At 32.4% G+C, this 27,776-nt stretch overlaps 3 protein-coding genes across 4 annotated transcripts; 2 read left to right on the top strand and 1 right to left on the bottom strand.

Annotated features, from left to right (window-relative positions):
* Positions 1-21: 21 nt before the first annotated feature.
* On the top strand, positions 22-6,824 carry LOC126743680 (dynein regulatory complex subunit 5-like). The gene is made up of 8 exons (XM_050450886.1): positions 22-229; positions 2,254-2,499; positions 3,047-3,222; positions 3,283-3,435; positions 3,491-3,594; positions 5,706-5,887; positions 5,944-6,197; positions 6,254-6,824. The coding sequence occupies exons 1-8, from the start codon at positions 49-51 to the stop codon at positions 6,503-6,505; spliced, it is 1,548 nt and encodes a 515-aa protein (XP_050306843.1). The 5' UTR covers positions 22-48; the 3' UTR covers positions 6,506-6,824.
* Positions 6,825-11,581: 4,757 nt separating this feature from the next.
* On the bottom strand, positions 11,582-18,068 carry LOC126743679 (protein D3-like). 2 transcript variants are annotated; one of them, XM_050450884.1, is made up of 3 exons: positions 17,901-18,068; positions 11,978-12,223; positions 11,582-11,924 (listed from the first exon to the last, which is right to left on the bottom strand). In XM_050450884.1, exons 1-3 carry the CDS (start codon positions 17,967-17,969, stop codon positions 11,625-11,627), a joined length of 615 nt encoding a protein of 204 aa, XP_050306841.1. In that variant the 5' UTR covers positions 17,970-18,068; the 3' UTR covers positions 11,582-11,624. The 2 variants fall into 2 exon arrangements, with proteins under 2 accessions (XP_050306841.1, XP_050306842.1); XM_050450885.1 differs by lacking the exon at positions 17,901-18,068 and adding an exon at positions 17,584-17,742.
* LOC126743678 (endoribonuclease LACTB2) lies at positions 17,774-27,776 on the top strand. Its single transcript, XM_050450883.1, has 5 exons — positions 17,774-17,884; positions 26,467-26,621; positions 26,675-26,844; positions 26,901-27,208; positions 27,273-27,776. The coding sequence occupies exons 2-5, from the start codon at positions 26,500-26,502 to the stop codon at positions 27,528-27,530; spliced, it is 858 nt and encodes a 285-aa protein (XP_050306840.1). The 5' UTR covers positions 17,774-17,884; positions 26,467-26,499; the 3' UTR covers positions 27,531-27,776.

Raw genomic sequence — 27,776 nt, 5'->3', positions numbered from 1 at the left:
TGGTTACTACCGATAGTTTGATCGATATCGCTCATTCTTTTCATTAAAATGCGCGTTCCAAGTACAATAAACAAAAACTGCTTGAAAGCATACGAGCCTCACAAACCTTACATTGAACAATTGTGTAACAATCGAAAAGTGAGGAGCTACAACTTCGAAAATTGCGACATAAAGATCCCTAAGACGTTAGCAGAACTGTGCGTCGAATGTATTGCTCGATACTGGACAGGTAATTAATTGATTCAATTAGGACTTAAATTCATTGTTTATTCCAAGCAGTTGAGGTCATTTGAACTTCCTAAGGTTTCTTTGATAGTCCATTCTCAGTTTCAACTGCCTGGACTAAAAAAATAAATCACTTCTTCCAGGCAGTTGAGGTCAATTCAACAAGAAATCCTATTTAGTCTTCTTGGTCCTTTTCAACTGCCTGGAAGAATAAAAGTAATGATTTCTTCCAGGAGTAGGTCGATGATAAAGTTGATGTTCACATTACTTAACAAGTTTTTGTAAATTAACTAGTGACTGTGTGGCATTTATTTTCAAAAACGCAGTCGCGAGTATTGCTTCAAGAACTGTAATTTGCAAGATTTGTGAGCAAAACTGATTGTATCCGGATCCACGATATTTTATCCAGAAATTTCCGAGTTAGTGAGGTGAATATTGTTGTGTTTACCTTCGGAATTCCTCGACTTGTTTATCATTTTCTCGAACTGACTTTAAATGTTTGGTCAAACAAAAAATTACTTTAAAATCCTGGACTTAAATTGAAAGTTACACTGAATGTTTTGAATAATATCAGGAAATCTTTAATCATTCCTGGAAGAGTGAATTAAACCTTTTTTTTTTCAGGCAGTTGAGGTCATTTCAACACGAAATCTGCAGTCTTCTTTAGGTGTTGTTGAAAGTCAATTCTCTACTTCAACTGCCTGGAAGAATGAAATTAATTATTCCTTCCAGGCTTTTGAGGTAATTTTATCATAAAATCTTTGATTCTATTTGTTGATCTTCATTCTACAGTGTGAGCATGATCTTTGAATGTTATCAATAATATTCTGAAACTCAACGGCAACCTCTATGTCAGCCATTAGTACCGTATCATCAGAATATCTTACGCAATGTTGTTGTTTGCAGTATTTTTAATAATTTCAGTTTTTTAGAGAACTTTAACGTCAAAGTAGTTAATTTTTATTAGAAGGTAGGTTCTAGAAGTATACATATTCGATTAGGCTAACGTTTTTGATTTTTTACCTTATTTTCAGATCTGATTATGCCCTGATCCAGGTCGAAACATGTGTAATAAACTTAGTACACCTCTTTGTCAGTGACTTGGACTTTGTATTTTTATTCCGTTGTGTATTTTATTTACTAAGTCATTTAGAGGGTATGGAATATTTTAGCAAAGAAGTTATTCAGCTAAATAAATTTAAAAAATGTCATTTTCTTACATATCTACCAACTTAATGTCAGGTCACGATATTTTATCCTGAAATTTTCGATTTATTGAGGTAAATATTGTTGTGTTTACCTTCGAAATTTCTCGACTTGTTTATCATTTTCTCGAACTGACTTTAAATGTTTGGAATAAAAAAAAAATACTTCAAAATTCCTGGTTTTAAATTGAAAGTTACACTAAATGTTTTGTTGAGTTGAGGTAATTTTATCAGAAAATTTTTAATCATGCCTGAAAGAATGAAATTTTTAGTTTTTTCCAGGTAGTTAATGGTAGTAATGACTACCTGGATATTTGCTTTCAAAGCATATTTTCATCATTTTCCAGGTAACATATAAAGAAAATAAAAACATTTCCTGTCAGAAATAGAAGTATAGCTTCGACAGCTTTGCCAAATATGAAAATGAATGTAACTACCTGGAAAACCCGAACTCTAACAACAATTAATGAATAATATCAATTGTATTAAGTCAGTGTAGATTAAGCAGAAATAAAACGGATGAGCAAATATTTGCACCCAGTTCAGCTCATGTTATTCAGTTTTAATAGGTTTCGTTGAATCCTTCACTTCAACTTACAAAGAAATTAATAATTCCGTCCAGGCAGTTAAGGTCATTCCATCAAAATTAAATTCCATGTTCAATTCCAACTTCCTGGACGAATGAACATTCGGGAAGTTGAAGTCATTTCATCGAAAGATCTACAGTCTTCTTAAAGTTAGGTTTGAAATTCCTTCTTCTGCTTCAACTGCCTGGACGAATGACAATCAACTAATCCACTTAATGCAATAAAATATATTTCAGAAAGGCCCCTTCTGGACGAAATCATCCTACTGGAAGACAGGTTTTTACTATTGGATCTTCTGCCAGAGTCTCTACCTTTAGAGCTCACCATTCCGAGGATCAGCGACGAGGTCTACTGGAAAAAATGCTACTTGATCAGATGGCCTAAAAAAGTGGCAAAAATCAAGGAGGACTTTGGATATTTGAGTCATATCGTTCGTAATGGAGTTAACGTGCTTAATGAGGATTTTATCAGTGAACAACTAGGTATATTTGGACTTGTAGGAGTAGGAATTCTATATTCTTTGCAATGGTTCTAACTTTGTCCTGGAAGAATTAAATTAATATTTTCTTTCAAGTAGTTGAGGTCACATCAACAGAATTTTTGTTGATTTTTCTTCATACGACCCTGAAACCACTAAGGTAATGTTTTTTTGAGAAAAAAATCAACTGGATTCAACAGTCTAAAATATATTGAAAAATAATTTCAGTTGTTTAAACAACTCTAAAAACTTCAACTTGGAAATATGACTTCCTGGAAAAAAGTTAAAAACTAGCTTCAACTATCTGGAATTAACACAAAAAGGTTCCAGTTACTTGAAAAATTATTAAAACTTACAGCAAGGTTTCCTGATTCATTTTTTATTTAAAAAAATACTATTAGAAATAAATATTAAAGGATGCAGTAAGCACTGTCAAATACATGGTCGCCAGTTAAGAGTTAACACCTTTATGAATTGGGAATCAAGGGATATCTATGCTTCAACTGCCTGGAAGCAGGAAATCCCTCTCCGTCCTCTTTTGTTTCTTCCAGGCAGCAAAAACGGGAAATCCAGCGCATCTGGCAGCAAAAGATCGAAACCCTCCAGAAAATACAGCGACATAAGCACAGAACGGCCAGTAGGAAGAACATGGAAGAAAATTTATTGTGAAATGCATGTGAAAGACTATCTGGAAAGATTACGTCCGGAGGATTATAATCCTGAAAAGGTTTAATTTGTTTTACATTTCATCCAGTTTGGATGGACTCAAAACTGATCCGATTTTTAGATCAAAGAACTCTGCGACTTGTTCGGGCCTTACGTGGAACTTCTCAGTATCGAAGAGATGATCAGTTCCGAAACTTCGGCCAATAAAATGCCCCTGAACGCTGTTACAACCGGTTTTCCGCACTTAACTGAGCTGTCGTTGAGGTTTAAACAGGTTTCTCAGTTTTTTTATTTTAAAATTTTGTTGGTTAATTTTTTGTTTTTTTAAGAGTTATGCCAAAGGAGATTTTTCTTGGAGTATTATCACTTGTAGCATGCATGACGTGCAGTTGCTCGCCAAGGGGCTTGAGAGGATTCGGCTTAAGGTTTTAAGGTAAGAAGAGGTTCAATATTGGACATCTTGGTGACGTTATCAGAACTGCAATTCATTAAAGTTCCTCAACTGCCTGGAAAAGTATTGATATTTCTCTTCTACAAGGCTGAATAAAACTAATGATTTTTTCCAGGCAGTTGAGAACGTTGCAATGGAAGAACCTTCAGTTTCTTAAGATTTTACTCGCAATGAATGATTTCATTCTTTCAGGCAGTTGAGGCCATTTCCAGTTCTGATGACGTGGTCATATAAGAAATTTTCTGCCTGGAAGAAGGGAAATATTAATTTCTTTCAGGTAGTAGATATAAGGAAAAAAGGAATTTTCAATTCTGATTATTTTAACTTAATTTTCTTCCCAAAAAATAATTTCGTTAAAATAATTAATCCGGTAAAAAAAAATTATAATAATTGACTGTTTTTTTTTTATTGATTGTTACTCATTAGATGAAATACAGGGTGAACTTTGAACTTATTTTAAAATAGAACGTGTTTGTCTCTAAAACGCCCGGACTATAGCGACGAATAATGATTCAAAATGGCGTCAGATCTACTCTCTCGTTCACTCGCACTGCGCACTTGTTCTATTTCTCCTCCCGTTTAACAGCAACATTAGTCCGATCAAAATTAAAATAAAATATATTTTTTGTTAAATTGATTGTTACTCATTAGGATTTAAAGATAATCTGGACTTTGGGCCTATTTTAAAATGAAATAATTTTTTTTCTAAAACGCTCAGACTAAACCGACGGAAAAATCATTCAAAATGGTGATGAATCTTCTCTCTCGCTCACTCGCACTGCACACTAGTTATTTCCCTCATTGAGATCTTCATTAGTCAAAAACATAAATTCTATTTTTTCTTTTAATTAATGGTTACTATAATTAAGAATTGAAGGCGGTGTAGTTTTTGGAGCTATTTTTAAATAGAAAGCATTTTTTCTAAAAAAACGCCCGGACTATAGAGACAAAGAATTATTCAAAATGGCGACGAATCTTGTCTCTCTCTCTCTTAACGCACTGCGTATTTAATTTATTTGTCCGGTTTTAGTCCGAGCAAGACAGATAAAAAATGAAACAAAATATTTTTTTTTAAATTGATTGAACGAATCTTCTCTCTCGCTCACTCGCACTGCGTTTTGATTTATTTCGCCCGGTAAGATCAATATTAGTCCGGGCAAAATAGATACAAAATGAAGCAAAATATATTTTGTTTAAATTGATTATTATTCATTGATTTAAAGACAGTGTGGACTTTGGACCTATTTTAAAATAGAAACCTTTTTTTTTCTCAAAATACCTGGACTATAGGGACAAAAAAATGTCTCAAAATGACGACAAATGTTCTCTTTTGCTCTATATATTAGTCCGGGCAAAACGGATAAAAAGTAAAACAAAATAAAATATTTTCTTTTTAATTGATTGTTAGTCATTAAAAATTAAAAACAGGAAAGTCTTTGGCCCTATTTTAAAATTGCTTTTTTTTCCCTAAAACGCCCGGACTAAAACACCAACAAAAATGTATTTGATTTATTTCCCCCCGTTAAGAATACTAGTCCGGACAAAATAGATATAAGACGAAACAAAATATTTTTTTTAATTGATTAATATTCATTGATTAAATAACAGTGTGGACTTGCCAACCATTTTTTTCCTAAAATACCTGGACTATAGGGACAAAAAATGTCTCAAAATGACGACGAATGTTCTCTCTTGCTCACTCACACTGTGCGTTTTATTTATTTATCCCGTTTAAGAACTATATTAGTCCGGGCAAAAAAGATAAAAAAATAAAGCAAAATAAAATCTTTTTTTTTTAATTGATTGTTAGTCATTAAAAATTAAAGACAGTAAAGTCTTTGAACCAATTTTAAAATTGCTCTATTTTTTCCCTAAAACGCCCGGACTATAGCACCAAAAAAATTACTTGAAATGACAACGAATTTTCTTTCCCGCTCACTCGTACTGCATATTTCTTCACTTTAAGAACTACATTAGTCCAGACAAAATAGATATAAAATCAAACATTATTTTTTAAATGGATTGTCACTTATTAGAAATTAAAGACAGTGTGGACACCTCCTTTTTAAACAAACTTAATTTGTACTTAACAGAATAACAAACTCGGACATCGAGTGTGAGAAGACCCGGATCATCCTAAAATCCCTCCTGAAGCACGACTTACAAATTCTGGACTTTTCCCATTGTAAAATCGGCAACAGGGGCGCCACGACCTTGGCCAAATTTTTCCTGGAAAACACATTGATGGAAGCCTATTTGGCCAACAATAGAATAGGCTAGGACGGTATATTTAACTCAATTTTATAAATTAAACTTTTCTTCACATTTCAGGTTCTAAGGGTATCCTATGCTTGGCCTACGCCCTGGCACAAAAACCATGCAACATCAAAATCCTGGATGTACATTTAAATCAGTTTTCCAACGAATTGGGCAACGTTTTAATTAATTCTTTGGCCCATAACAGCGTTGCCAAGAGTCTTTCCATGTCTGGATGTGGTTTGAGTGGCGGTTTCCAAATAGCCGAGGCGCTGAAGAGGATCGATGTATTGGAGACGTTGGATTTGTCCAATAACAGGCTTGGAGAAGTAAATGAACAGTCTTGAAATATTAGAGCGTAAATTTTAATAAGTAGCGGTTTTAGGATATTGGCAGGAAAATCTTGGAAGCGCTCAAGGTTAATTCGTCTTTGAAGAAACTCGACATACGCATGTGTAAAATATCGTCTGGTCTAGAGGCGGATATTCAGCAAGAAATTTATAGAAATGTCAAAGGCGTACTGAGGTCAGAACCTGTGGAACAGGATCCAGACGTTCACTTCGATTGGGATGAGGCTCTGGTGGCTGAGATTGAGGAAGTCTTTGTTGAGGAGCGTTACAACCCTGAAGAGGTTTGAAATGCTGTCATGCTCTTGGACAGTACACTAAACCACTGTGCACTACACCCAACCTTTACTGAGTTTGGGCACTGAGGTTCAATTTGCTGTCCGTACAACGTTTGGCAACAGTGACAGTCTTTCGGTTACGGATTCAAAACCGATTAAAACCGGTTTTGCGATATGTGAGTTGATTTATTTAGATAAATGACCCAGAACAAAAGCACTTAAAGCGATATTGCATTATTGTATGTTTTATAAATACATATGTATATCTAATATATGATAATAATGTGCGTTTTAATTTTTTATAAGAAAAAATATTTAATACACATCTTGAGTACAAAGTACAGAGGCCTATTATTATAAGTCATTTATTATGTTGTAAATGGTTGGTTTTTGGGTTTTAAAAAATTCAATAGGAGGACGTAGAAGTAATCCACTAGACTCGGACTAAAGCTTTACTGAAATAACTAGTCCAATCGCCATAGATAAGGAACTCATTTAATTCGATTCTAAGTTGTCATTTCAATTGAACAACTATGATATATGGAAAAATGTATAAGGATTTGAGTCCACAAACGCTTGGACTAAAATCTCAGGTGACGTGAAGAAAATCGTTTGATTTAATATGAAATATATAAAGAAGTATAATACTCTGACTCCATATACGCCTGGACTAAACTCTTCCAAGGCTAACCGTCAATGTATTAGAGCGAGAGGAAATCATTGACAATCAAATGCCTTAGATAAAAAAATCATTTGAATTGATATGAAATATATAAAAATGTATAACACTGTGACTCCACATACGCCTGGACTAAAATCCTACATAACTAACAGTTAAACCTAATTTGAAAAGGATGATGGACAAGGTAATGCGTTAGAGGGAGAGGAAAACATTGACAAATATTAATTATTACTCTGAGTGCCTTAGATAAAAAATCACTTGAATTTATATGAAATATGCAAAAAAATGTATAACACCACATACGCCTGGACTAAAATCTTGCAAGACTAATTGTCAAACTTAGTTTGAGAAGGATAATGGATAAGGCAACGTATTAGAGTGAGAGGAAATCATTGACAGATAATAATTGATAGTCCAAGTGCCTTAGATAAAACAATCATTTGAATTTATATGAAATATGTAAAAAAGTAGAACACTCTGACTCCATATACGCCTGGACTAAGTTCTTACAAGACTAACTGTGAAACTTAGTTTGAAATGGATGATAGACAAGGTAATGCGTTAGAGCGAGAGGAAATTATTGACAAATAGTAATTGATAGTCCAAGTGCCTTAGATAAAAGAATCATTTGAATTTGTATGAAATATGCAAAAAATTTATAACACTGTGACTCCACATACGCCTGAACTACAATCTTTCAAGGCTAACTGTCAAACTTAGTTTGAGAAAGATGATTGATAAGGCAATGTATTAGAGCGAGAGAAAATCATTGACAGATAGTATAATTGATAGTCCAAGTGCCTTAGATAAAAAAATCATTGGATTTTATATGGCAGACGTAAAAATTATAAAACTCTAACTCCATAGAGGTCTGGACTAAAATCTTACAAAACTAACTGTTAAACTTAATTTGAGAAGGATGATGGACAAGCTTTAGAGCGAGAAGAAATGATTGGCAGATAATAATTGATAGTCCAAGTGCCTTATATTAGAATTTATATGACACTCTGACTCCACATACGCCTGGACTAAATGTTTAGAAAACCAACTTAATCTGACAAGGATAACAGAGAAAAATCATGAGTAAAACATTGCCAGGCAACAATTTTTAGTCCAAGTGCCTTGGATGAAAAAAATCATTCGTATTTATATGACATAAGTAAAAAAGAGTCTGGACTAAAACTTGACGAGACCGACTGTCAAATATAATTTGAAAAGGATGGTGGATAAGGCAATGCATTAGAGTGAGAGGAAAACATTGACAGGCAACAATTATTAGTCCAAGGGCCTTAGATGGAAAAAATCATTTGAAACAAGGATCTCCTGGACATAGTCTTAATCTTTGTCCTTAGATATATTTAACTATTTCCTACATAGTATATATATCTGTCAGAAAAAAATAATTTATGTTGTAGTATTATTGCCTATAAGGAAACTAGAGTGAGAGAGAGAGACGGAGATAGAAAGGAGAAACAATTTATTAGTCCGAGCGTCTTGGATGAAAAAAAATAAATATACAATAATGTTCGTGTCTCATTTCATTACATTATATATATTTTTTCACGTTAATGAGTGCTTAGAAAAGTGTCTATTAATTTGTCCTCTCTCTCTATGCTCCTATTAATCATCCTTTAGCCACTCATCGTATACACTGATATATTTGTAGTAGTACTACCAAGCTTCTCTACATAAAAGTGTTATCAATGTTTGGTAAACAAAAGCGTTGCCTATAGCACACAATTACGTAATTTCTTCTACATTATTTACTACGTATTTTACACTTTTCAACCTACGATAAATAAACGATCTGTGTTTCAACTGAAAAATGTTCCATGATCATGCCGTAGACATCCGACAATCGTATGTAAACGCTTTTTTTTTAACGATAACAAAAGCTGTCCTCGGCATGAGTCAATTACATAAAACAAAATGATTTTTGTACATAAAAACCGGTTAAAACAGGCAACGGAATCAAAAATCTTTATACAGACATAAACATCCTTAAACGGTTTTTCTTGGCCTTTACTGGCCTTTTACGATGCGTTTATCTGCTTTATATACTCGTCTAAATGGAGGTTATTTATTTTTAAAAATTATTATTAATTGTAGCTCGCTTTGCTATGTACTTCCTTGTATCGTGTCTGGAAAAATCGGGTTCAATGATGCTAGGATATTGACTTTTTTATTCAAGGCGCTTGGACTAATCAAATATCGTCGCTCAATCTGTCCCTCGCACTCTAGCGCTCAACGTTGGTCAATTCTTCATGTAAGCTCTCTCTCACTCTAAGGCGTGGCTAACTATTTTGTTACATGTGACTGTTACTCTTAGTCCGCGTCTTAGGCCAGGCTTAACTCACAGTTTATGAGAAAGAACTTTTATTAATTGAAATAATAATTGTCTATTAGAGGCGTATTAATAATCGGAATTATATTTAAACTATTCCTTGTATTAAAAACCGGGTTCAATGATGTTAAGTTTTTTTATTAAGGCGCTTGGACTAATCAGTTATCGTCGCTCAATCGGTCCCCCTCGCTCTAGCGCTCAACGTTGGTCAATTCTTCATGTAAGCTCTCTCTCACTCTAAGGCGTGGCTAACTATTTTATTACATGTGACTGCTACTCTTAGTCCGCGTCTTAGGCCAGGCTTAACTCACAGTTTATGAGAAAGAACTTTTATTAATTGAAATAATAATTGTCTATTAGAGGCGTATTAATATTCGGAATTATATTTAAACTGTTTCTTTTATTAAAAACCGGGTTCAATGATGTTGAGTTTTTTACTAAGGCGCTTGGACTAATCAGTTATTGTCGCTCAATCGGTCCCTCTCGCTCTAGCGCTCAACGTTTGTCAATTCTTCATGTAAGCTCTCTCTCACTCTAAGGCGTGGCTAACTATTTTGTTACATGTGACTGTTACTCTTAGTCCGCGTCTTAGGACAGGCTTAACTCACAGTTTATGTGAAAAAATTCTTATTAATTAAAATAATAATTGTCGTATTAATAATCGGAATTATATTTAAGCCATTCATTGTATCAAAAACCGGGTTTAATGGTGCTAGGATATTAACTTTTTTATTCAAGGCGCTTGGACTAAACAGTTATTGTCGCTCAATCGGTCCCTCTCGCTCTAGCGCTCAACGTTTGTCAATTCTTCATGTAAGGTCCCTCTCACTCTAAGGCGTGGCTAACTATTTTGTTACATGTGACTGTTACTCTCAGTCCACGTCTTAGGCCAGGCTTATAATATAATTAAAATAATAATTGTCTATTAGAGGCGTATTAATAATCGGAGATATATTTAAATCATTTTTTTGTATCAAAAACCGGGTCTAATGATGCTAGGATATTGACTTTTTTATTCAAGGCGCTTGGACTAATCAGGTATTGTCGCTTAATCGTTTCCTCTCGCTCTAACGCGTCTCGTTGCTCAGAATCAGAATCGACAGTCTCCTGTATGGGTTTATAGTCCGGGCGTATTTGAAATATTTTTTAACAAAAAGTGTAATGTTTGATTATTATTGGATGGTTTGGAGCTTTATAACATAACTAACTTCGGCAGTTTTACTCCCCCTAGTATATTTTGACGCATAAATGACAGGTTCGATTTCCTTGCCTTATGGTAGATGGCGCCATTAGTTTTCTCTTAGTTCTCTCGCTCTAATCCATAGAAATTTGCAGATGTTCTTGTCACTTGTCGTTTATGAAAAAAATGCTTCAAAACCGATTTAAAGCGCTTGGACTATTAACGTGACTCTTATTTGTTAACGCATAAGCTCATTTTGATAGGTCGAGTTTGACACTTGACGATTTTCAATTGTTTATATCTCCAAAACGGTTGGATCAAAGTATGTCATGTGACCCATCAATTTTCTTAGAATTTTATGTAGAATCTAAAAATGTCATATATATAGGGGGTCCTATTTAAAATAAGTAAGATTTTACCACTATTAGGAAAAATAAATCCGAAAATAATGTTTGGTATTTATCATCAAATAGAGCTTAAAAAGTTAAGATAAGAAAGTGAAAACCATTTTCCTCTATGTCAAATAGTTCTCGCACTACGCCTTACCAAAATAAAAAAAATAAACAATTTTCAATTGCTTATATCTGCGAAACGGTTTGATCAAAGTATCTCATGTGACCCATCAAATTTCTTGGAATTTTACGTAGAATTTAAAAATGTAATAATAAATAGGGGTCACCATTAAGATAACAAAGATTTTACCACTTCTAGGAAAATTATTTACGAAAATAAAATTTGGTGTTTACTAGCAAATAGACCTTAAAAAGTTATATCAAGTATGTTTTCCTCTATACCAAACAGCCTTGACACTATGGCCTCTCAAAGTAAAAAAAGTTGCGCTTGCGGTGTTGCCGAACCAATTAAAAAAAGACATAAACTAGATATACTTGACAAAATGTATTAGCAATTACGGTTCAAAAGTACTTCAAGCAGAGATTCCCAACTGCTTATGTAGTGCAGGGACAGACTCGTCATACTGAGCTTGAAAGAAGTTTCCTGCTACCATTTCTAGATTGTACTTGTCGGCGAACTTCTGCACCGACCATTTCGGTCTGTCTCCGATCTCCTTGTCAGTAACAAGTTTTTCCTCGAATTCAAGCCGATTCGGTTGTTTGTAGAGCAAGAAGACGTACCTGTGTAGACCGGTACCTTTTGGAGCTCCAGACCCCACGTATTCGGTCAGTACTTGTCCTTTGGATATATCATTCCCAGGAATGTTTACCACCTAAAAATAGAGAGAGCTCAGAATATATTTGCCTGAATCAATTGAGAACTTACCAGCCAATGCCTGAATTCCCTTCTCAGAGGTTCAGCTCTGCTGGGTGCGTCAGGATCGGTAAGCACCAATGTGTAATAGTCCCCCTGGTTTGCCTCGTAACTAATTTCTGGCTGAGGTTTTGACTCTAATGGGGTGATTTCTACCCCTAAGTTGACGGTTTTACCACTTTTTGGATATTTTACCGAGAGAATTTGATCGGGAGCTTTTGTCAGGATGTCCGGTACCAACTGGTGTTCTACGAAAGCCTAAAATAGAAAAAAAAGTTGTATAGGCTTAGAATGTAATTTTCCTGAACAGGGACGTTTGACAACAATGTGTGCATTTTTATATTACCCTTAATGCAGATGTCAATATTGGCAAGGGTCTAAGGAACCACTATAAGCAAGAACGTTCCTGTGTTGCCAATTTGTCAAAGAGTGCAATTTTATATAAATTATTGTGTGGATTAAAATGGAAAAATTAAAACTCTTTCCCCTATGGTTTGTAGATATATAGATAGAGAAAAATGCTGGACTAGGCAACGTTGGAACAGATAGATGGATTGCTTGTTTCAATAAATGATAAAAGAATAATAATTTAATTGAGTCTTCTAGAAAAAAAAATAAATTTATTAAAAATGTCGGTTAAATAATCTGGCAACAATGGTGTGACGTCCATTTCTGTATCCTAAGTTTAATAGCCTTGACAAACAGTAGAACGTTGCCCAATTTAAAAAAAAAAATTTAGAATATGATTTCTCTCTTTACATTTGACAACAATGTATGAGTTTTTATATTATCCCTAATTCAGATGTCAATATTGGCAAAGGCCTAAGGAATCACTATGAGGAAGAACGTTCCTGTGTTGCCAATTTGTCAAAGAGTGCAGTTTTATATTAATTATTGTGTGGATTAAAATGGAAAAATTAAAACTCTTTCTCCTATGGTTTATAGATATATAGATAGATAAAAATGCTGGACTAGGCAACGTTGTAACAGATAGATGGATTGCTTGTTTCAATAAATGATAAAAGAATAATAATTTAATTGAGTTTTCTAGAAAAAAAAATAAATTTATTAAAAATATCGGTGAAATAATTTGGCAACAATGGCGCGACGTCCATTTCTATATGCTAAGTTTAATAGTCATGACAAACAGTAAAACGTTGCCAAATTTAAAAAAAAATTTTAGAATATGATTTTTCTCTTGACATTTGACGATAATGTATGAGTTTTTATATTATCCTTAATTCAGATGTCAATATTGGCAAGGGCCTAAGGAACCACTATGAGCAAGAACGTTCCTGTGTTGCCAATTTGTCAGAGTGTAATTTTATATTAATTATTGTGTGGATTAAAATGGAAAAATTAAAACTCTTTCTCCTGTGGTTTGTAGATATATAGATAGAGAAAAATGCTGAACTAGGCAACGTTGGAACAGATAGATAAATTGCTTGTTTCCATAAATGATAAAAGAATAATAATTTAATTGAGTCTTCTAGAAAAAAAAATAAATTTATTAACAGTGTCGGTGAAATAATCTGGCAACAATGGTGCGACGTCCATTTCTATATGCTAAGTTTAATAGTCTTGACAAACAGTAGAACGTTGCCAAATTTTCAACAAATTTTTTTAATATAATTTCTCTCTTGACATTTGACAATAATGTATGAGTTTTTATATTATCCTTAATTCAGATGTCAATATTGGCAAGGGCCTAAGGAACCACTCTGAGCAAGAACGTTCCTGTGTTGCCAATTTGTCAAAGAGTGGAATTTTATATTAATTATTGTGTGGATTAAAATGGAAAAATTAAAACTCTTTCTCCTATGGTTTATAGATATATAGATAGATAAAAATGCTGAACTAGGCAACGTTGGAACAGATGATGGATTGCTTGTTTCAATAAATGATAAGACAATAATAATTTAATTGAGTCTTCTAGAAAAGAAATAAATTTATTAAAAAGTCGGTCAGATAAACTGACAACAATGGTGCGACGTCCATTTCTGTATGCTAAGTTTAATAGTCTTGACAAACAGTAGAACGTTGCCAAATTTTTAAAAAAATTTTAGAATATGATTTTTCTCTTAACATTTGACAACAATGTATGAGTTTTTATATTACCCTTAATTCAGATGTCAATATTGGCAAGGGTCTAAGGAACCACTATGAGCAAGAACGTTCCTGTGTTGCCAATTTGTCAAAGAGTGCAATTTTATATTAATTATTGTGTGGATTAAAATGGAAAAATTAAAACTCTTTCTCCTGTGGTTTGTAGATATATAGATAGAGAAAAATGCTGAACTTGGCAACGTTGGAACAGATAGATAAATTGCTTATTTTATTAAATGATAAAAGAATAATAATTTAATTGAGTCTTCTAGAAAAAAAATTAAATTTATTAAAAATGTCGGTGAAATAATCTGGCAACAATGGTGCGACGTTCATTTCTGTATGCTAAGTTTAATAGTCTTGACAAACAGTAGAACGTTGCCAAATTTAAAAAAAAATTTTAGAATATGATTTCTCTCTTTACATTTGACAACAATGTATGAGTTTTTATATTACCCTTAATTCAGATGTCAATATTGGCAAGGGTCTAAGGAACCACTATGAGCAAGAACGTTCCTGTGTTGCCAATTTGTCAAAGAGTGCAGTTTTATATTAATTATTGTGTGGATTAAAATGGAAAAATTAAAACTCTTTCTCCTATGGTTTATAGATATATAAAAATGCTGGACTAGGCAACCTTGGAACACATAGATGGATTGCTTGTTTCAATAAATGATAAAAGAATAATAATTTAATTGAGTCTTCTAGAAAAAAAATTAATTTTATTAAAAATGTCGGTGAAATAATTTGGCAACAATGGTGCGACGTCCATTTCTGTATGCTAAGTTTAATAGTCTTGACAAACAGTAGAACGTTGCCAAATTTTCAACAAATTTTTTTAATATAATTTCTCTCTTGACATTTGACAATAATGTATGAGTTTTTATATTATCCTTAATTCAGATGTCAATATTGGCAAGGGCCTAAGGAACCACTCTGAGCAAGAACGTTCCTGTGTTGCCAATTTGTCAAAGAGTGGAATTTTATTTTAATTATTGTATGGATTAAAATGGAAAAATTAAAACTCTTTCTCCTATGGTTTATAGGTATATAGATAGAGAAAAATGCTGAAGTAGGCAACGTTGGAACAGATAGATAAATTGCTTGTTTCAATAAATGATAAAAGAATAATAATTTAATTGAGTCTTCTAGAAAAGAAATAAATTTATTAAAAAGTCGGTCAGATAATCTGGCAACAATGGTGTGATGTCCATTTCTGTATGCTAAGTTTAATAGTCTTGACAAACAGTAGAACGTTGCCAAATTTTCAACAAATTTTTTTAATATAATTTCTCTCTTGACATTTGACAATAATGTATGAGTTTTTATATTATCCTTAATTCAGATGTCAATATTGGCAAGGGCCTAAGGAACCACTCTGAGCAAGAACGTTCCTGTGTTGCCAATTTGTCAAAGAGTGGAATTTTATATTAATTATTGTGTGGATTAAAATGGAAAAATTAAAACTCTTTCTCCTATGGTTTATAGATATATAAAAATGCTGGACTAGGCAACCTTGGAACACATAGATGGATTGCTTGTTTCAATAAATGATAAAAGAATAATAATTTAATTGAGTCTTCTAGAAAAAAAATTAATTTTATTAAAAATGTCGGTGAAATAATTTGGCAACAATGGTGCGACGTCCATTTCTATATGCTAAGTTTAATAGTCTTGACAAACAGTAGAACGTTGCCAAATTTTCAACAAATTTTTTTAATATAATTTCTCTCTTGACATTTGACAATAATGTATGAGTTTTTATATTATCCTTAATTCAGATGTCAATATTGGCAAGGGCCTAAGGAACCACTCTGAGCAAGAACGTTCCTGTGTTGCCAATTTGAAAAGAGTGCAATTTTATATTAATTATTGTGTGGATTAAAATGGAAAAATTAAAACTCTTTCTCCTATGGTTTATAGATATATAGATAGATAAAAATGCTGAACTAGGCAACGTTGGAACAGATAGATAAATTGCTTGTTTCCATAAATGATAAAAGAATAATAATTTAATTGAGTCTTCTAGATTATTAAAAATGTCGGTTTAATAATCTGGCAACAATGGTGTGGTGTCCATTTCTCTATGCTAAAACTAATAGTCTTGGGTCTATAACATCAAAAAGTCCAAGAAGACAGCCGTCTGTATATTGAAATTTACGTACTGATATCTCAAGAACCGTTTGACAAAAGTATGGCATGTGACCCATCCAATATCATCAAATTTTACGTAGAATTTAAAAATGTAAGAATATATAAGGTGTCCTATTTAAAATAAGGAAGTTAGGGCATATTTACGCTATAACTGCAAGTGATATTAAGCTGACAATGTCTTAGACCAATCTTTCCTAAAAGTAGTAGAACATTGCCAAATTTTCAATTTTTTTGTCATGATAGTCTTGCCGCTATGACTTGATATATCAAAAGCCTGTATACTAAAATTCAAGTACTGATATCTCAACAATTGTTTGATTAAAGTATAGCATGCGACCCCTCATATTTCATAAAATTTCACGTAGAATCCAAAAATGTAATAAATTATTGGGTTTACTATTTAAAATAAGGAAGTTAGCGCCTATTTCCGGTATAACCGGAAGTGCTACTAAGCTGAAATTATTTTAGAAGAATCTCTCCTAAAGGCACTAGAAAGTTGCCAAATTTTCAAAAATTTTGTAATGATAGTTTTGCCGCTATGACCTGATGTATAGAAAGCCTGTATACAAAAATGCAAGTAGTGATTTCTCAAGGACTGTGTGACCCAAGTATAGCACGTGCCCAATTTAAAATAAGGAAGTTTGGACCTATTTCCGGTATAACCGGAACTGCTACTAAACTGAAAATAACTTAGGAGAATCTCTCCTTAAAGCATGGGAACGTTGTCAAACTTTTATTTCTTTTCTAATAATAGTTTCGCCGGTATTGATATCTAAACAACCACCCTGTATATTAAAATTCATTTACTGATATCTCAAGAACCTTATAAAATTTCATAAAATTTTACATAGAAAACAAAAATATAAAAATATATAAAGTGTCCCATTTAAAATAACAAAGTTAGCATCTAATTCCTGGATAATTCGAATAGCTTTTCAATAATTGATGACAGTCATCCAGTTTATAATATTTTTTTTTCATCAAATACTTGTTATTGTTATTTTAATTAGAATTTTCTGGAAAAATTATATTCTATAGAAAAGAATGTTCCATGCAGATAAATAAATTTCAAGAACTGTTTATATGTCAGAAATTGACCTACAAATTAATTGAACCCCAAATATAAAGAAAAATAAATTCAAAATTAAATTACGTGACCTCTAAAAAATAACGCTGTAACATGCTACCGATAAAATTAGTGATAACAATTACGCCGACCCAAATAAAAAAATATATATAATTGCACAATATTACGCATTATATTTGGTTGGCACCTCGATGTACAAAGTATACATAAACAATAACAAAATTATTCATCCTCTATATGTCATATTATATATGTATAAGTAAATACTAACCGTTACAGCCATGTTGTTATATATATAAAAAAAATCACCGTTTTATCACTATTCCCGCGTGGTGGGTGACCTTACTCCGCGACTGACCCCTGAGCCAGACAGAACCCCAATTAAAAATGCCTTTTCGATTTATAATTTATACAAAATGATAACGATTTTATCACATTTTATGCGATTAAATTGTCGAGGTTTATTTTATTTACATTACGGACGCTATAAAAGCCGAAGAAGTTCACTGACAAGGGTTAGTTGAATCGAAGAACTTATCCGAGTGTCGGTTTTAGTTTAGTGTTTATCGAAGGTAATTTTTCACTTACATTTTTTTGTGCGACACTGGTTTCCCATACCGACACTAAGAGACACATTTTTATTATGAAAAATGCCATTTTTCGTTTAACTATTAATAATATTTTTTTATTATTAAACTTAACGTGCCTCGTTAGCTCTTTGATTACCACAAGCCTGACTGGTTTTCGCCTTTTAACAGTTTTTGCTTCTTTTGAACCGAGGTGAAAGAATCGAGGAAGCAAAGGTGAAATGAGACATGTTTTCTGTTCCTTATATGATGTTGGTGTCATCTGCAAAACCATGCATTTTTTCTATTCGTAATCACAAGCTTTCAGAAAGTTGTCATGTGAAAAAAATAATTTTATTCGTCCAGGCATTTTTAAATTTCGCGGTATTTTTTATGTGATTTTCTGAATAAAAAATGCCTAATTTTATTCCGCCTTTTTTAATTTCATTAGATAAGGAACTCCGTTGTAGTCAGACAAGGAACTCTGAAATGTCTTTTATTCTGTTTGAAATTGAAATCGTACTCAGAAGGTTACAGTGCCTGGGCGTTTGTCAGCTTCTAGATCCCTAAAATGCGGCGTTCCCCAGGGTTCAGTGTTGGGACCACTGTTATTTATACTGTATGTGGATGACTTGAGTTCATAGAAACTGCAGGGCAAGGTGGTTCAGTTTGCTGATGATACCACCATACTATGGAGCCATAAAAATTCTGATTATATTAAGACTTGTATCCTTGAAGACCTTCAGATTTTATCAGGGTGGTGTGCTTCCAACAGGCTGGTGTTTAATGTAAGAAAGACGTCTATTATAGGGTTTAAGTGCGATGTTTAGGGTCTGATGTTTGACGAAAATTCCCTCTTGCAGAATAAAGAGTGCTGCAAGTTCCTAGGAATTACCATTGATGGTCGCCTTCGGTTTCAAATTCAAATTCAAATTTTCAAATTCAAATTTATTAATCATTTTGGTTATATTATAACAAATTTTTTATTTTTTTTTTAACTTAATTATATTCAATAATAATAGTTAACAGTCATTGTTTTTAACATACACCTAGATGTTGTAACATCTGTTTGTGTATGCTGAGAAATCACAAAATTTTAGTAATAATATAAAATATAACTAACCATAATCTACAACTAAACAAAAATTCTCCAATAAAATTTCCCTTCCCAAAACTATTTAAAAAAATTAAATTTATCTATATTTGAATAAATAAATTTTCTACAGACCTTACTAAAGTTTGTAATATTATTTATATTTTTTAAGCTGTTTGGTAAGATGTTATAAAATTTCGGGGACAAGTATCCTAAAAATCGTTGCCCTATAGTTTTTTTTATGTTTGGTATTTTTAGGTGTCTGTTTATATTATTTCGGGTTGTGTAGGAATGACTAACATAATTCTTGATTTTTTCTGATTTATGTGTATAAATGCATGTTGACAATATGTAAATTGAGCGTATATTAAAAATTTCTTCAGAATATAATTGTTGTGTAGGAAATCTTTTTTGTTTTTTGTATATAACTTTTAAAATAAAGTTTTGTACTACATTAAGTTGTTTTAAACAATTCTTGTATAGACCTCCCCAGACAATCACCCCATACCTTAACAAGGACTCAACCAAGGATTTATAAATTAAAATTAGTAGTTTTTCATTTAAGATATTTCTCAAAATATGAAATCGATAAATAAGTTTACGGATGTTTTGTGTTAATTTTAGAATGTAATGGTCCCATTTTAAATGTTTATCCACAATGATACCCAGATATTTAGTAAATGAAACTTCCTTGATATCAATTAATTCAAGTTTAATTTGTTGAAAGCTGGGGCGATTAGCAGCTGTTATAGAAAATGCAATATAGTTTGTTTTTTGACTATTGAGACTTAATTTAAAAGAATCCAGCCAGTTCTTGACTGTTGCTAGACCAAGTTCTGCAGTTTTTTTTGTGTCTCCCCAAGAAATTCCGTGAAACACCGCAACCGTGTCATCTGCATATGATATCAGTGACCCGTCATGAATTTTAAGATTGGTAAGAGCGTTAATATAAGTTATAAGGAGTATAGGTCCAATAACTGTTCCTTGTGGAATTCCAATTTTTATATAAGATGGTTCACTAATCTCATTATTTATTTTTAAAGACTGTTTTCTGTCCCCCAAGTAACTTTCAAAGACCCTTGACACTGGACCTCTAATACCATAAGATCTTAAAGTATCTAGCAAAAGCTCATGCGGTACAGCTAGGTCCTGAAACACTGCCAAACACTTTCTATCACCATCAAAAGCCTGATTCACTCGCTTTGTTAATTCGCAGACAGCATCGGATGCGCTGAGCCCCCCAATGAAACCAAACTGATTTTGTGTTAATACGTTATTTTTTTGTAAATAGTCAATAAGTCTATCTTTCAAACATTTCTCGAAGAGCTTGGAAAAATTATTGATCACACTTATAGGACGATAGTTACCTATTTCACATTTATCACCTGATTTATATATTGGAGTGATTATTGATACTTTAAATTGAGTAGGTACTGTTCCTGTTTTAAATATTAGGTTGATAATGTGAACCAATGGTTCAATAAGGTAAATATGAAATTTTTTTATAAATTTTGAGCTAATAGTATCTATCCCAGGCGCGGAATTGTTTTTTAACGAAAAAATATGTTTAATTATTTCATTCCTATTAGTTGGTTTTAGAAACATTGAAGATACACTGTTATGATTAATTTTGAATTGTTTTTTTGTTTTTTTATTTGGTTTTGCATATTTACTCCTACGTTTATAAAATACTGATTACAAAAGTTTGCCATGTCTTTGTTATTTGAAAATTCTTTGTTATTATTTTTTATTTTTATTATGTCATTTCCTTTAGTAGTAATTTGATTTGTAACCTCATTTATAACCTTGTACATTTTGCTCATATTATTCTTAGATTCCTCAATTTTTGTTTTGTAATAGTCATTTTTACATTTATTTATTATTTTACCCAATGAGTTTCTGTATGTTTTATATTGTTGTTCTTTTTCCAAACTATAATTTTTATTCAATTTTCTTTTCATTTTGTCCCTATTTTTTATTGAACATATAATAGCAGCAGTTATCCAAGGTTTTATTTTTTTAATTATTTTTTGTTTTAATATTTTTGTCTCTTTAGAGCTTTGTATAATATGTTGGACAACATTTAAAAAAATTTTGGTTGCAATTTCGACATCATTAATATTTAAGATAGTGTTTTCCCAATTTTGTTTTATAAGTAAATCTTTTGCCTTCTCATTGTTTAAAATTTTTATAGTTTTAATTTTTATATTATTGGAAACATTACCTGCCCGAACCTCGTCTCTAGCAAAATTAAGCAACACAAGATAGTGATCGGTGACGTCAGTTTCCAAAATAAAAGAAAGATGTTTATTTTTGTTTTCCAAAAATTTTTTTTTAAGGAAAATGTGGTCAATACAGGTCCTTGATGTTAATGTGACCCGTGTAGGACCAGTTATAAGGGAGTAGAATCCGTAAGACATCAAGAGAGCTAGGTAGTTATTTGTATCAGCTGAATTTTCAGATAGAGTATTTATGTTTATATCTCCCAGAAGTATTTCTGTTTGCTGATTACATTCACGTAATAAATAATTTTCCAGGTCATCGAGAAAAGACGATACTACCGTCGAGGGAGGTCTATATATACACGTTATGCCATATTGTATATCAGTTATAGCTAAAGTTATCCTAATCAAAGTAATTCCCGACCTAATTAGTTTTATATTTTCTACTTTGTTTATGTTTAAATTATTTTTTATATAAACAACCATTCTGGTTACAGTCTCCTTCATTATAATACATTCTAAAGCCCTCTATATTAAATTCATTACCAACCAATTGCCATGTTTCACCCAAAACAATAATGTCGCAGGATATTAAATTATATGTTTGTAGAAAAACTATCATTTGATCAAAGTTTTTTTTTAAACTTCTTATGTTAAAATGAATGATATTTAAGAGTTTGGAACCTATGTTAATTTTTTTGCTTACATAATCACAGTCCGTACTTTGTTGATCCGCATTATCTAAAACGTCCAGTTCTTGTACTCTTGTAGCACTTCTACCTCTTGCCTATTATTTGCCATAACTTCCATCATAGTCAATTTTGTTTTTCAAAAGGGTGATTTGATGTTCAAAAGACGGACAAGTTTTGTCGTTTGCGGCATGATTTATATTGTGTTCCAAATTAAACTTTGCGTTTGCATGAATACAATTGATGCATTTTTTTGGTTTTTTGGGCACTCCTTAACTGCGTGTTTCTCCGAACAATACTCACAAAAGACCTCATTCGGACATTCCGTATTTTTGTGAAAAAATCCTTGGCATTTAAAACATCTGGGTACACTTATATCACAGCATAAAGAAACCAGCAGTCGCACTCCGCTCGAAAATGTAAGCGAACTAATAGCATCCTTAGCCATACCGCAGCCATATTCTCCGGATGCCGAGCTCACTGTTTATCGAACTGTGTTCATAGGTGTATCGCCTAGTTCAGCGCCGTACTTAGTGACTATTTTGATAGCGTTTTTACAAAGCGTAGCGTTTTTTATAAAAACTTTTCTGATTTTAATTAAAATTACTCAAAGAATGGTCTCTTAAATTTATGGTACATACCTAATTAACTTCCTGCACGTATTCTTCTATATCGTCGTTGTTAGATGTAGAAATGCTATGTTTATTTTTGTTTAAATATTTTGTTAATGTATGAACTTTAATAATATTAAAAAATAAATATTTGTACTATGTAGGTATTTTTATTTTACAAGATAATAATATCTAAAAAAATGTTTAAGTCCGGCTCTAGCCAAGGCAAAAGCCGCGTGGACTGTAGCGAGTGTCAGCGGCATCCCTACTCTAAGCAAATATGCCGCGCCTGCATTAGTACACATGCACCGAACTCGCTTATTCAAGCCAATGTATTTTTATTGAAGTGCGACTGCTGGTTTCTTTATGCTGTGCTTATATCTTCAAATACTGGGTAACGCTGCCATCCTATATATAGTTTCTTTACTGCAATTAACTTATGAAATAATTTGGCTGGACAATTTCGGTAGATAATATAAGAATCTCTTTTTTTATTGAGTTTAAAGAAAGTTATTTCTAGGTGGTCCATTGCTTCAATAAAATGATTTTGTTCCCGGATTCTGGCCTCTACAAATGCACTATTTAAATCGTCTTTATCATTTATTTTATAGTCAATTATCTTGAAGCGGGGATTTTTTAGTTTTGTCACCTCTATGTTGTAGCCATTCAATTTTTCTTCTGCTTCCTTTTTAAGTATATCTATATCATTTTTTCCCTGGCATTTAACTAGAATATAGCCGTTTTTTGTACTTTTAATACTATTTACACTAATCTTTAATTCGGCAGGATTTATCTTCTTTCTCAAGTCTTCCTTTATTTTTTCAATGTTCTGGTGTTTTTTTGGCCTAATAATAAGGCTAGGGATATTTGTTTGTTTTTGATGATTTAATGGCTTTTTAAGGATATCACTGTATTGTAAGGAATTTAATGCATGAGCTTCACTTTTACTGGATTCAAGACTTTCTATTTTTTGTTGTAGTAGGGCAATTATTTCTTCTTTGCTTTCTATTATTTTATTTTTATCCTCTATTGTTCCCTGAAGAAGTTTGTGAGGTTTAAATCTTTGACATTCAGTGCAATCAAATCTTAAAATTCTCTCACCTTTTAGTTCTAGGACCTTCACTTCCGATGCTGACAAATTCCCACAATTCTTACATATTCCTTTTCTGCATGTGTCACATTGGAAAAGTGGTTTAATTTTAGTTTTACACACATCACACTCCATTTTTAATGAGCTTTTTATTTTTCGTAAAGTTCATTAGTAAAAATTGCTAGGCGCGGCAACACCAACAAGCCAAACTAATTTTTTTCAAAAAAAAATCATAAATAAAGTTTAAAGATCATATTTTACATTTAGCTGGGAAATTATCTTCTGGATGTTTTGCAGTAAGAATGGCAAAACAAGAGCTGGGAGGGGTGGTTGCACGTTCAGTGTACTTTTCACTTATTGAATCTCATATTCGGTATGGCTTGCCTTTTTGGGGTTTAACCAATAAGGGGCTACTTTATCTTAGAAACAGCTGCTCTTATTCACAAAATTCCTAAGCTACCCTCTGACACTGGCCATTTGACTCGTCGTGTAAATGATGTTCCTCTACCTATTCCTACGTCTTCCCTTACCAAAAACTCATTAATTTACATAAGTAAAAAAATTTACAATCATGTTCCTCTATGTGTTAGAATTAAAGACGGTTTTATTGGCTAAGGCATATTATAACCTGGATGACTTTTTTAATGATAGGTTTTAACCTTGGACATGTTGGAAAGTTTTTTTTCCTTTTTTTCTTCTCTAGTTTTGTCAACAAGTTTACCTTTATTTAGTAATTGATTGTTTTATTTAATTATCTTTAATTCAAGTATGTTCAAAAAGTTTTGTTTTCTTGTGTTTAATTTTGTTCATTGTTTTGTCAATTTTTGAAATTGTATTTTTGTTTTGTTTTTTTTAGCTTGTAGGATGCTTGTACACAAGATTATTCTTACGTAATATAGCACATTTTCTTTTTTTCTTTCTTGTGACTCCTCTCATACTGAGAAGAGTTGTTATCTATGCTCTTCAGAATTTTCATGCTCCTTAATTATTTTTTACTTATTCTCCATCATTGTTGAAGTAAAAAAATTATATTATGTCGGTATCATCAGCAAAAGAATTGTACCAATTTACCATGAAGGAATTAAAACATTTAATGCACAAAAGTAGTCGCTTGTACTTATTATGTCTATTTAAAATTCGCGCCAATATTCAAACTTGAACTGGCCTCCTAGCGACGAGGGCTTCTTATAAAGCACTGTTCCAGAACTTTCTACGAGATGTCGCTTGCTCTATCCTTCCATTCCATTCCACGTTCCCCTATTTGTTTTTCATACATAATTCAAAGGTAATTATTCATCTGGTTTCACTTTAAAAGGCGCCACGATCGTTGAATATCAATTATCATAAGAGGTGCGAGTAATAAGTACGTAACACTTTGTGCAATTTATCGTATATTTTTTTAAGATTTTATGTCTCTGATGTCCGGTATGATTAAATGAAATTATTTTAATCTTCCAGGCAATTCAAATTAAGTTTTTCTGCTAATAAAAGCATGATTTCCAAGAGTATGCTACCTGAAATCTCTTAAGGCAAGTCGAACGGGTTGCCTATAAGACCTAATTTAAAAGTGTCCAATGGTTGAATTGTCATAAAAATATTGACAGTCTAACCTCACATTTAATAGTAGTGATTTAAAATTTTCTACGTCTTAAATAAAGTTATTTTATTCTTCCAGGCAATTGAAACTAGATTTCTCTCTCTCTCTTGTACATACCTCCATATCCACCGCTGAGTTTCCCAAAATATTCATTTTAAATTTCGCGGTATTTTTAGCATCGCTTGGCAACGCTGCAATAGTATATGTTTGCAACATTTCGTTTGGTAATTACTGAACACCCTGTACTACTAGTCTTTACTTAAATCATAATTTTGACAGTATCTTATGTGAATTATTATTGAACAATTTATTTTGCAATTGCCGGAAATTTTTGACAAGTGACATTGAGTGAACTATCAAAAACAGTATTATTGTGTCGTGATATTGGTATTATTACTAAAGTGTCTTAGTTCATTTTTCCGTATAAATTCTCACTTTTTCCCTAAATTTATATTAAAACATGTACTTCCTTTAATATACAACCTACAATCTCTTAAGAGAAGTCAAATGGGTTGCCTATAAGACCTAATTTAAAACTGTCAATTCGCCGGCCTGTCATAAATCATCTGATTTCCATCAAAACATTAACAATCTAACATCACATTTATCAATGATAATTTTATATTTTCTACGTCATAAAAATATTTTATTCTTCCAGGCACTTGAAACTAGTTTTCTTTTTTTTGCCCCTTCATATCTACTAATGAGTTTCACAAAAAAATAATTTAAATTTTCGCGGTATTTTTAGCGTAGTTTGACAACGCTGCGACAGTCTACCTGTAGATATTTTGTAAGTCAGCTTGTTCACATAGATTTTAATATATTGAATGTTTTCAACAATTTGTTTGTTAATTACTGAATACCCTGTACTATTTACCTTTACTTAAGTCATAATTATGATAGTATATTATGTGAATTATTGAACAATTTGGCAACACAGGAAAAATGTGACAAGGGACATTAAATGATCTGTCAAACACAGTGCCGTAATATTGGTATTTCTGCTAAAGTTTTTTAGTTCATTTTTGCGTATATATTATATTCTAACTTTGTTCCTGAATTTATATTAAAACATTTAGTTCTTCTAATAATATATTACCTGCAATCACTTAAGACAAGTCAAACGGGTTGCCTATAAGACCTAATTCAAAACTGTCAATTTGCCGGCCTGTCATAAATCAGCCGATTTCCTTCAAAACATTAACAATCTAACCTCACATTTAATAATGGTAATTCAACATTTCCTACGTCTTAAAATGATTGTAACAACTTTCATGTTGTTCCAGATTTCAATCACTTTAAAAAGGCTGTGCAGCAAAATGGCTTCAGTCATACCAGCGGTGACTCAAATCTCCCCGAAAGTGACCAGAATCTTGGGATGCAATCCCGGATTTATGACCCTGCAAGGCACCAATACCTACATTGTAGGAACTGGAAAAAGGTATGTGTTAGTTAACTCCGTTAGTGTCCTTTGATGCGATTTTATTATTTTAGGAGAATCCTGATCGACACAGGAGACGCGGACGTCCCACAATACATAAACCATCTTAGGAACGTGTTGACATTCGAAAAAATCGATATTGCTCATATATTCTTGACTCATTGGCATCATGACCATGTTGGGGGCCTGGCTGACATATTGGAAGAATTACCAGAGTTTACTAGTAAGCATTAGCAAGCATTATTACATGTTAGATATGTAATGTTCATTTTATTGCAGGCAACTGTGAAGTGTGGAAATATCCTCGTTATGAAGATGGGAAAATCTATCATGATCTGTGCTCTTTTAAAGATGGACAAGAATTTTCAGTGGAAGGGGCCACAATTAGAGTTTTACATACTCCGGGGCATACTACTGACCATGTCGCTTTTCATTTATTGGAGGATAATATAATTTTTAGTGGGGATTGTATTTTGGGGGAGGGTACTGCTGTTTTTGAAGATTTGCACGATTATATGGAGTCTTTGAGGATTATTTTGAGAGCTAAACCCAGTATTATTTACCCTGGTCATGGAAATATTATTTATGTAAGTTGTTACTAATTATGCTTAATACTTTTTCAAGGTTTATAATATGTGAGCTATCTTTTAGGACCCAATAGAAAGAATTAAATTCTACTTGGAACACAGGCAACAACGCGAGCAACAAATCATTGAGGTCCTTATTAACAATAGCAAATATTCATACACTGAGAGGGAATTAGTTGCCCTAATTTACTCAGAATTGCCTGAAAAATTGATGAAAGCTGCTGAGGGCAATGTGAACCATCATCTGCAAAAACTCCTCAAAGAAGAGAAAGTCAAACGTGTCAACTGTAGATGGCAGTTTAATGATGTGACTGTGTATTAAAAACATTTTTTTGTCTTTTTATATAAGGCTTTGTGATATATTTAGGACTATAGGGACATTTTAGTCAGTCTCTGTGGTTACTTTTGACTGGTTCTGTCGAAATTTGACGTATGTCATTTTTTGCTTACTTGTATATATTATGGTTAGGTTTAAGACTCATATACCATAACTGTTATCATATTTGTGTATATCATTCTCATGTTCTAGGTTAAAAGATATTTTTTGAATAAAAATAGTTAAAAAATA

This window comes from Anthonomus grandis, chromosome 13 (genome assembly GCF_022605725.1).
Source record: "Anthonomus grandis grandis chromosome 13, icAntGran1.3, whole genome shotgun sequence".
Taxonomy (NCBI): domain Eukaryota; kingdom Metazoa; phylum Arthropoda; class Insecta; order Coleoptera; family Curculionidae; genus Anthonomus; species Anthonomus grandis.
The sequence above is the reverse complement of the archived record's forward strand: the minus strand, read 5'-3'. Positions and strand labels throughout refer to the sequence as shown.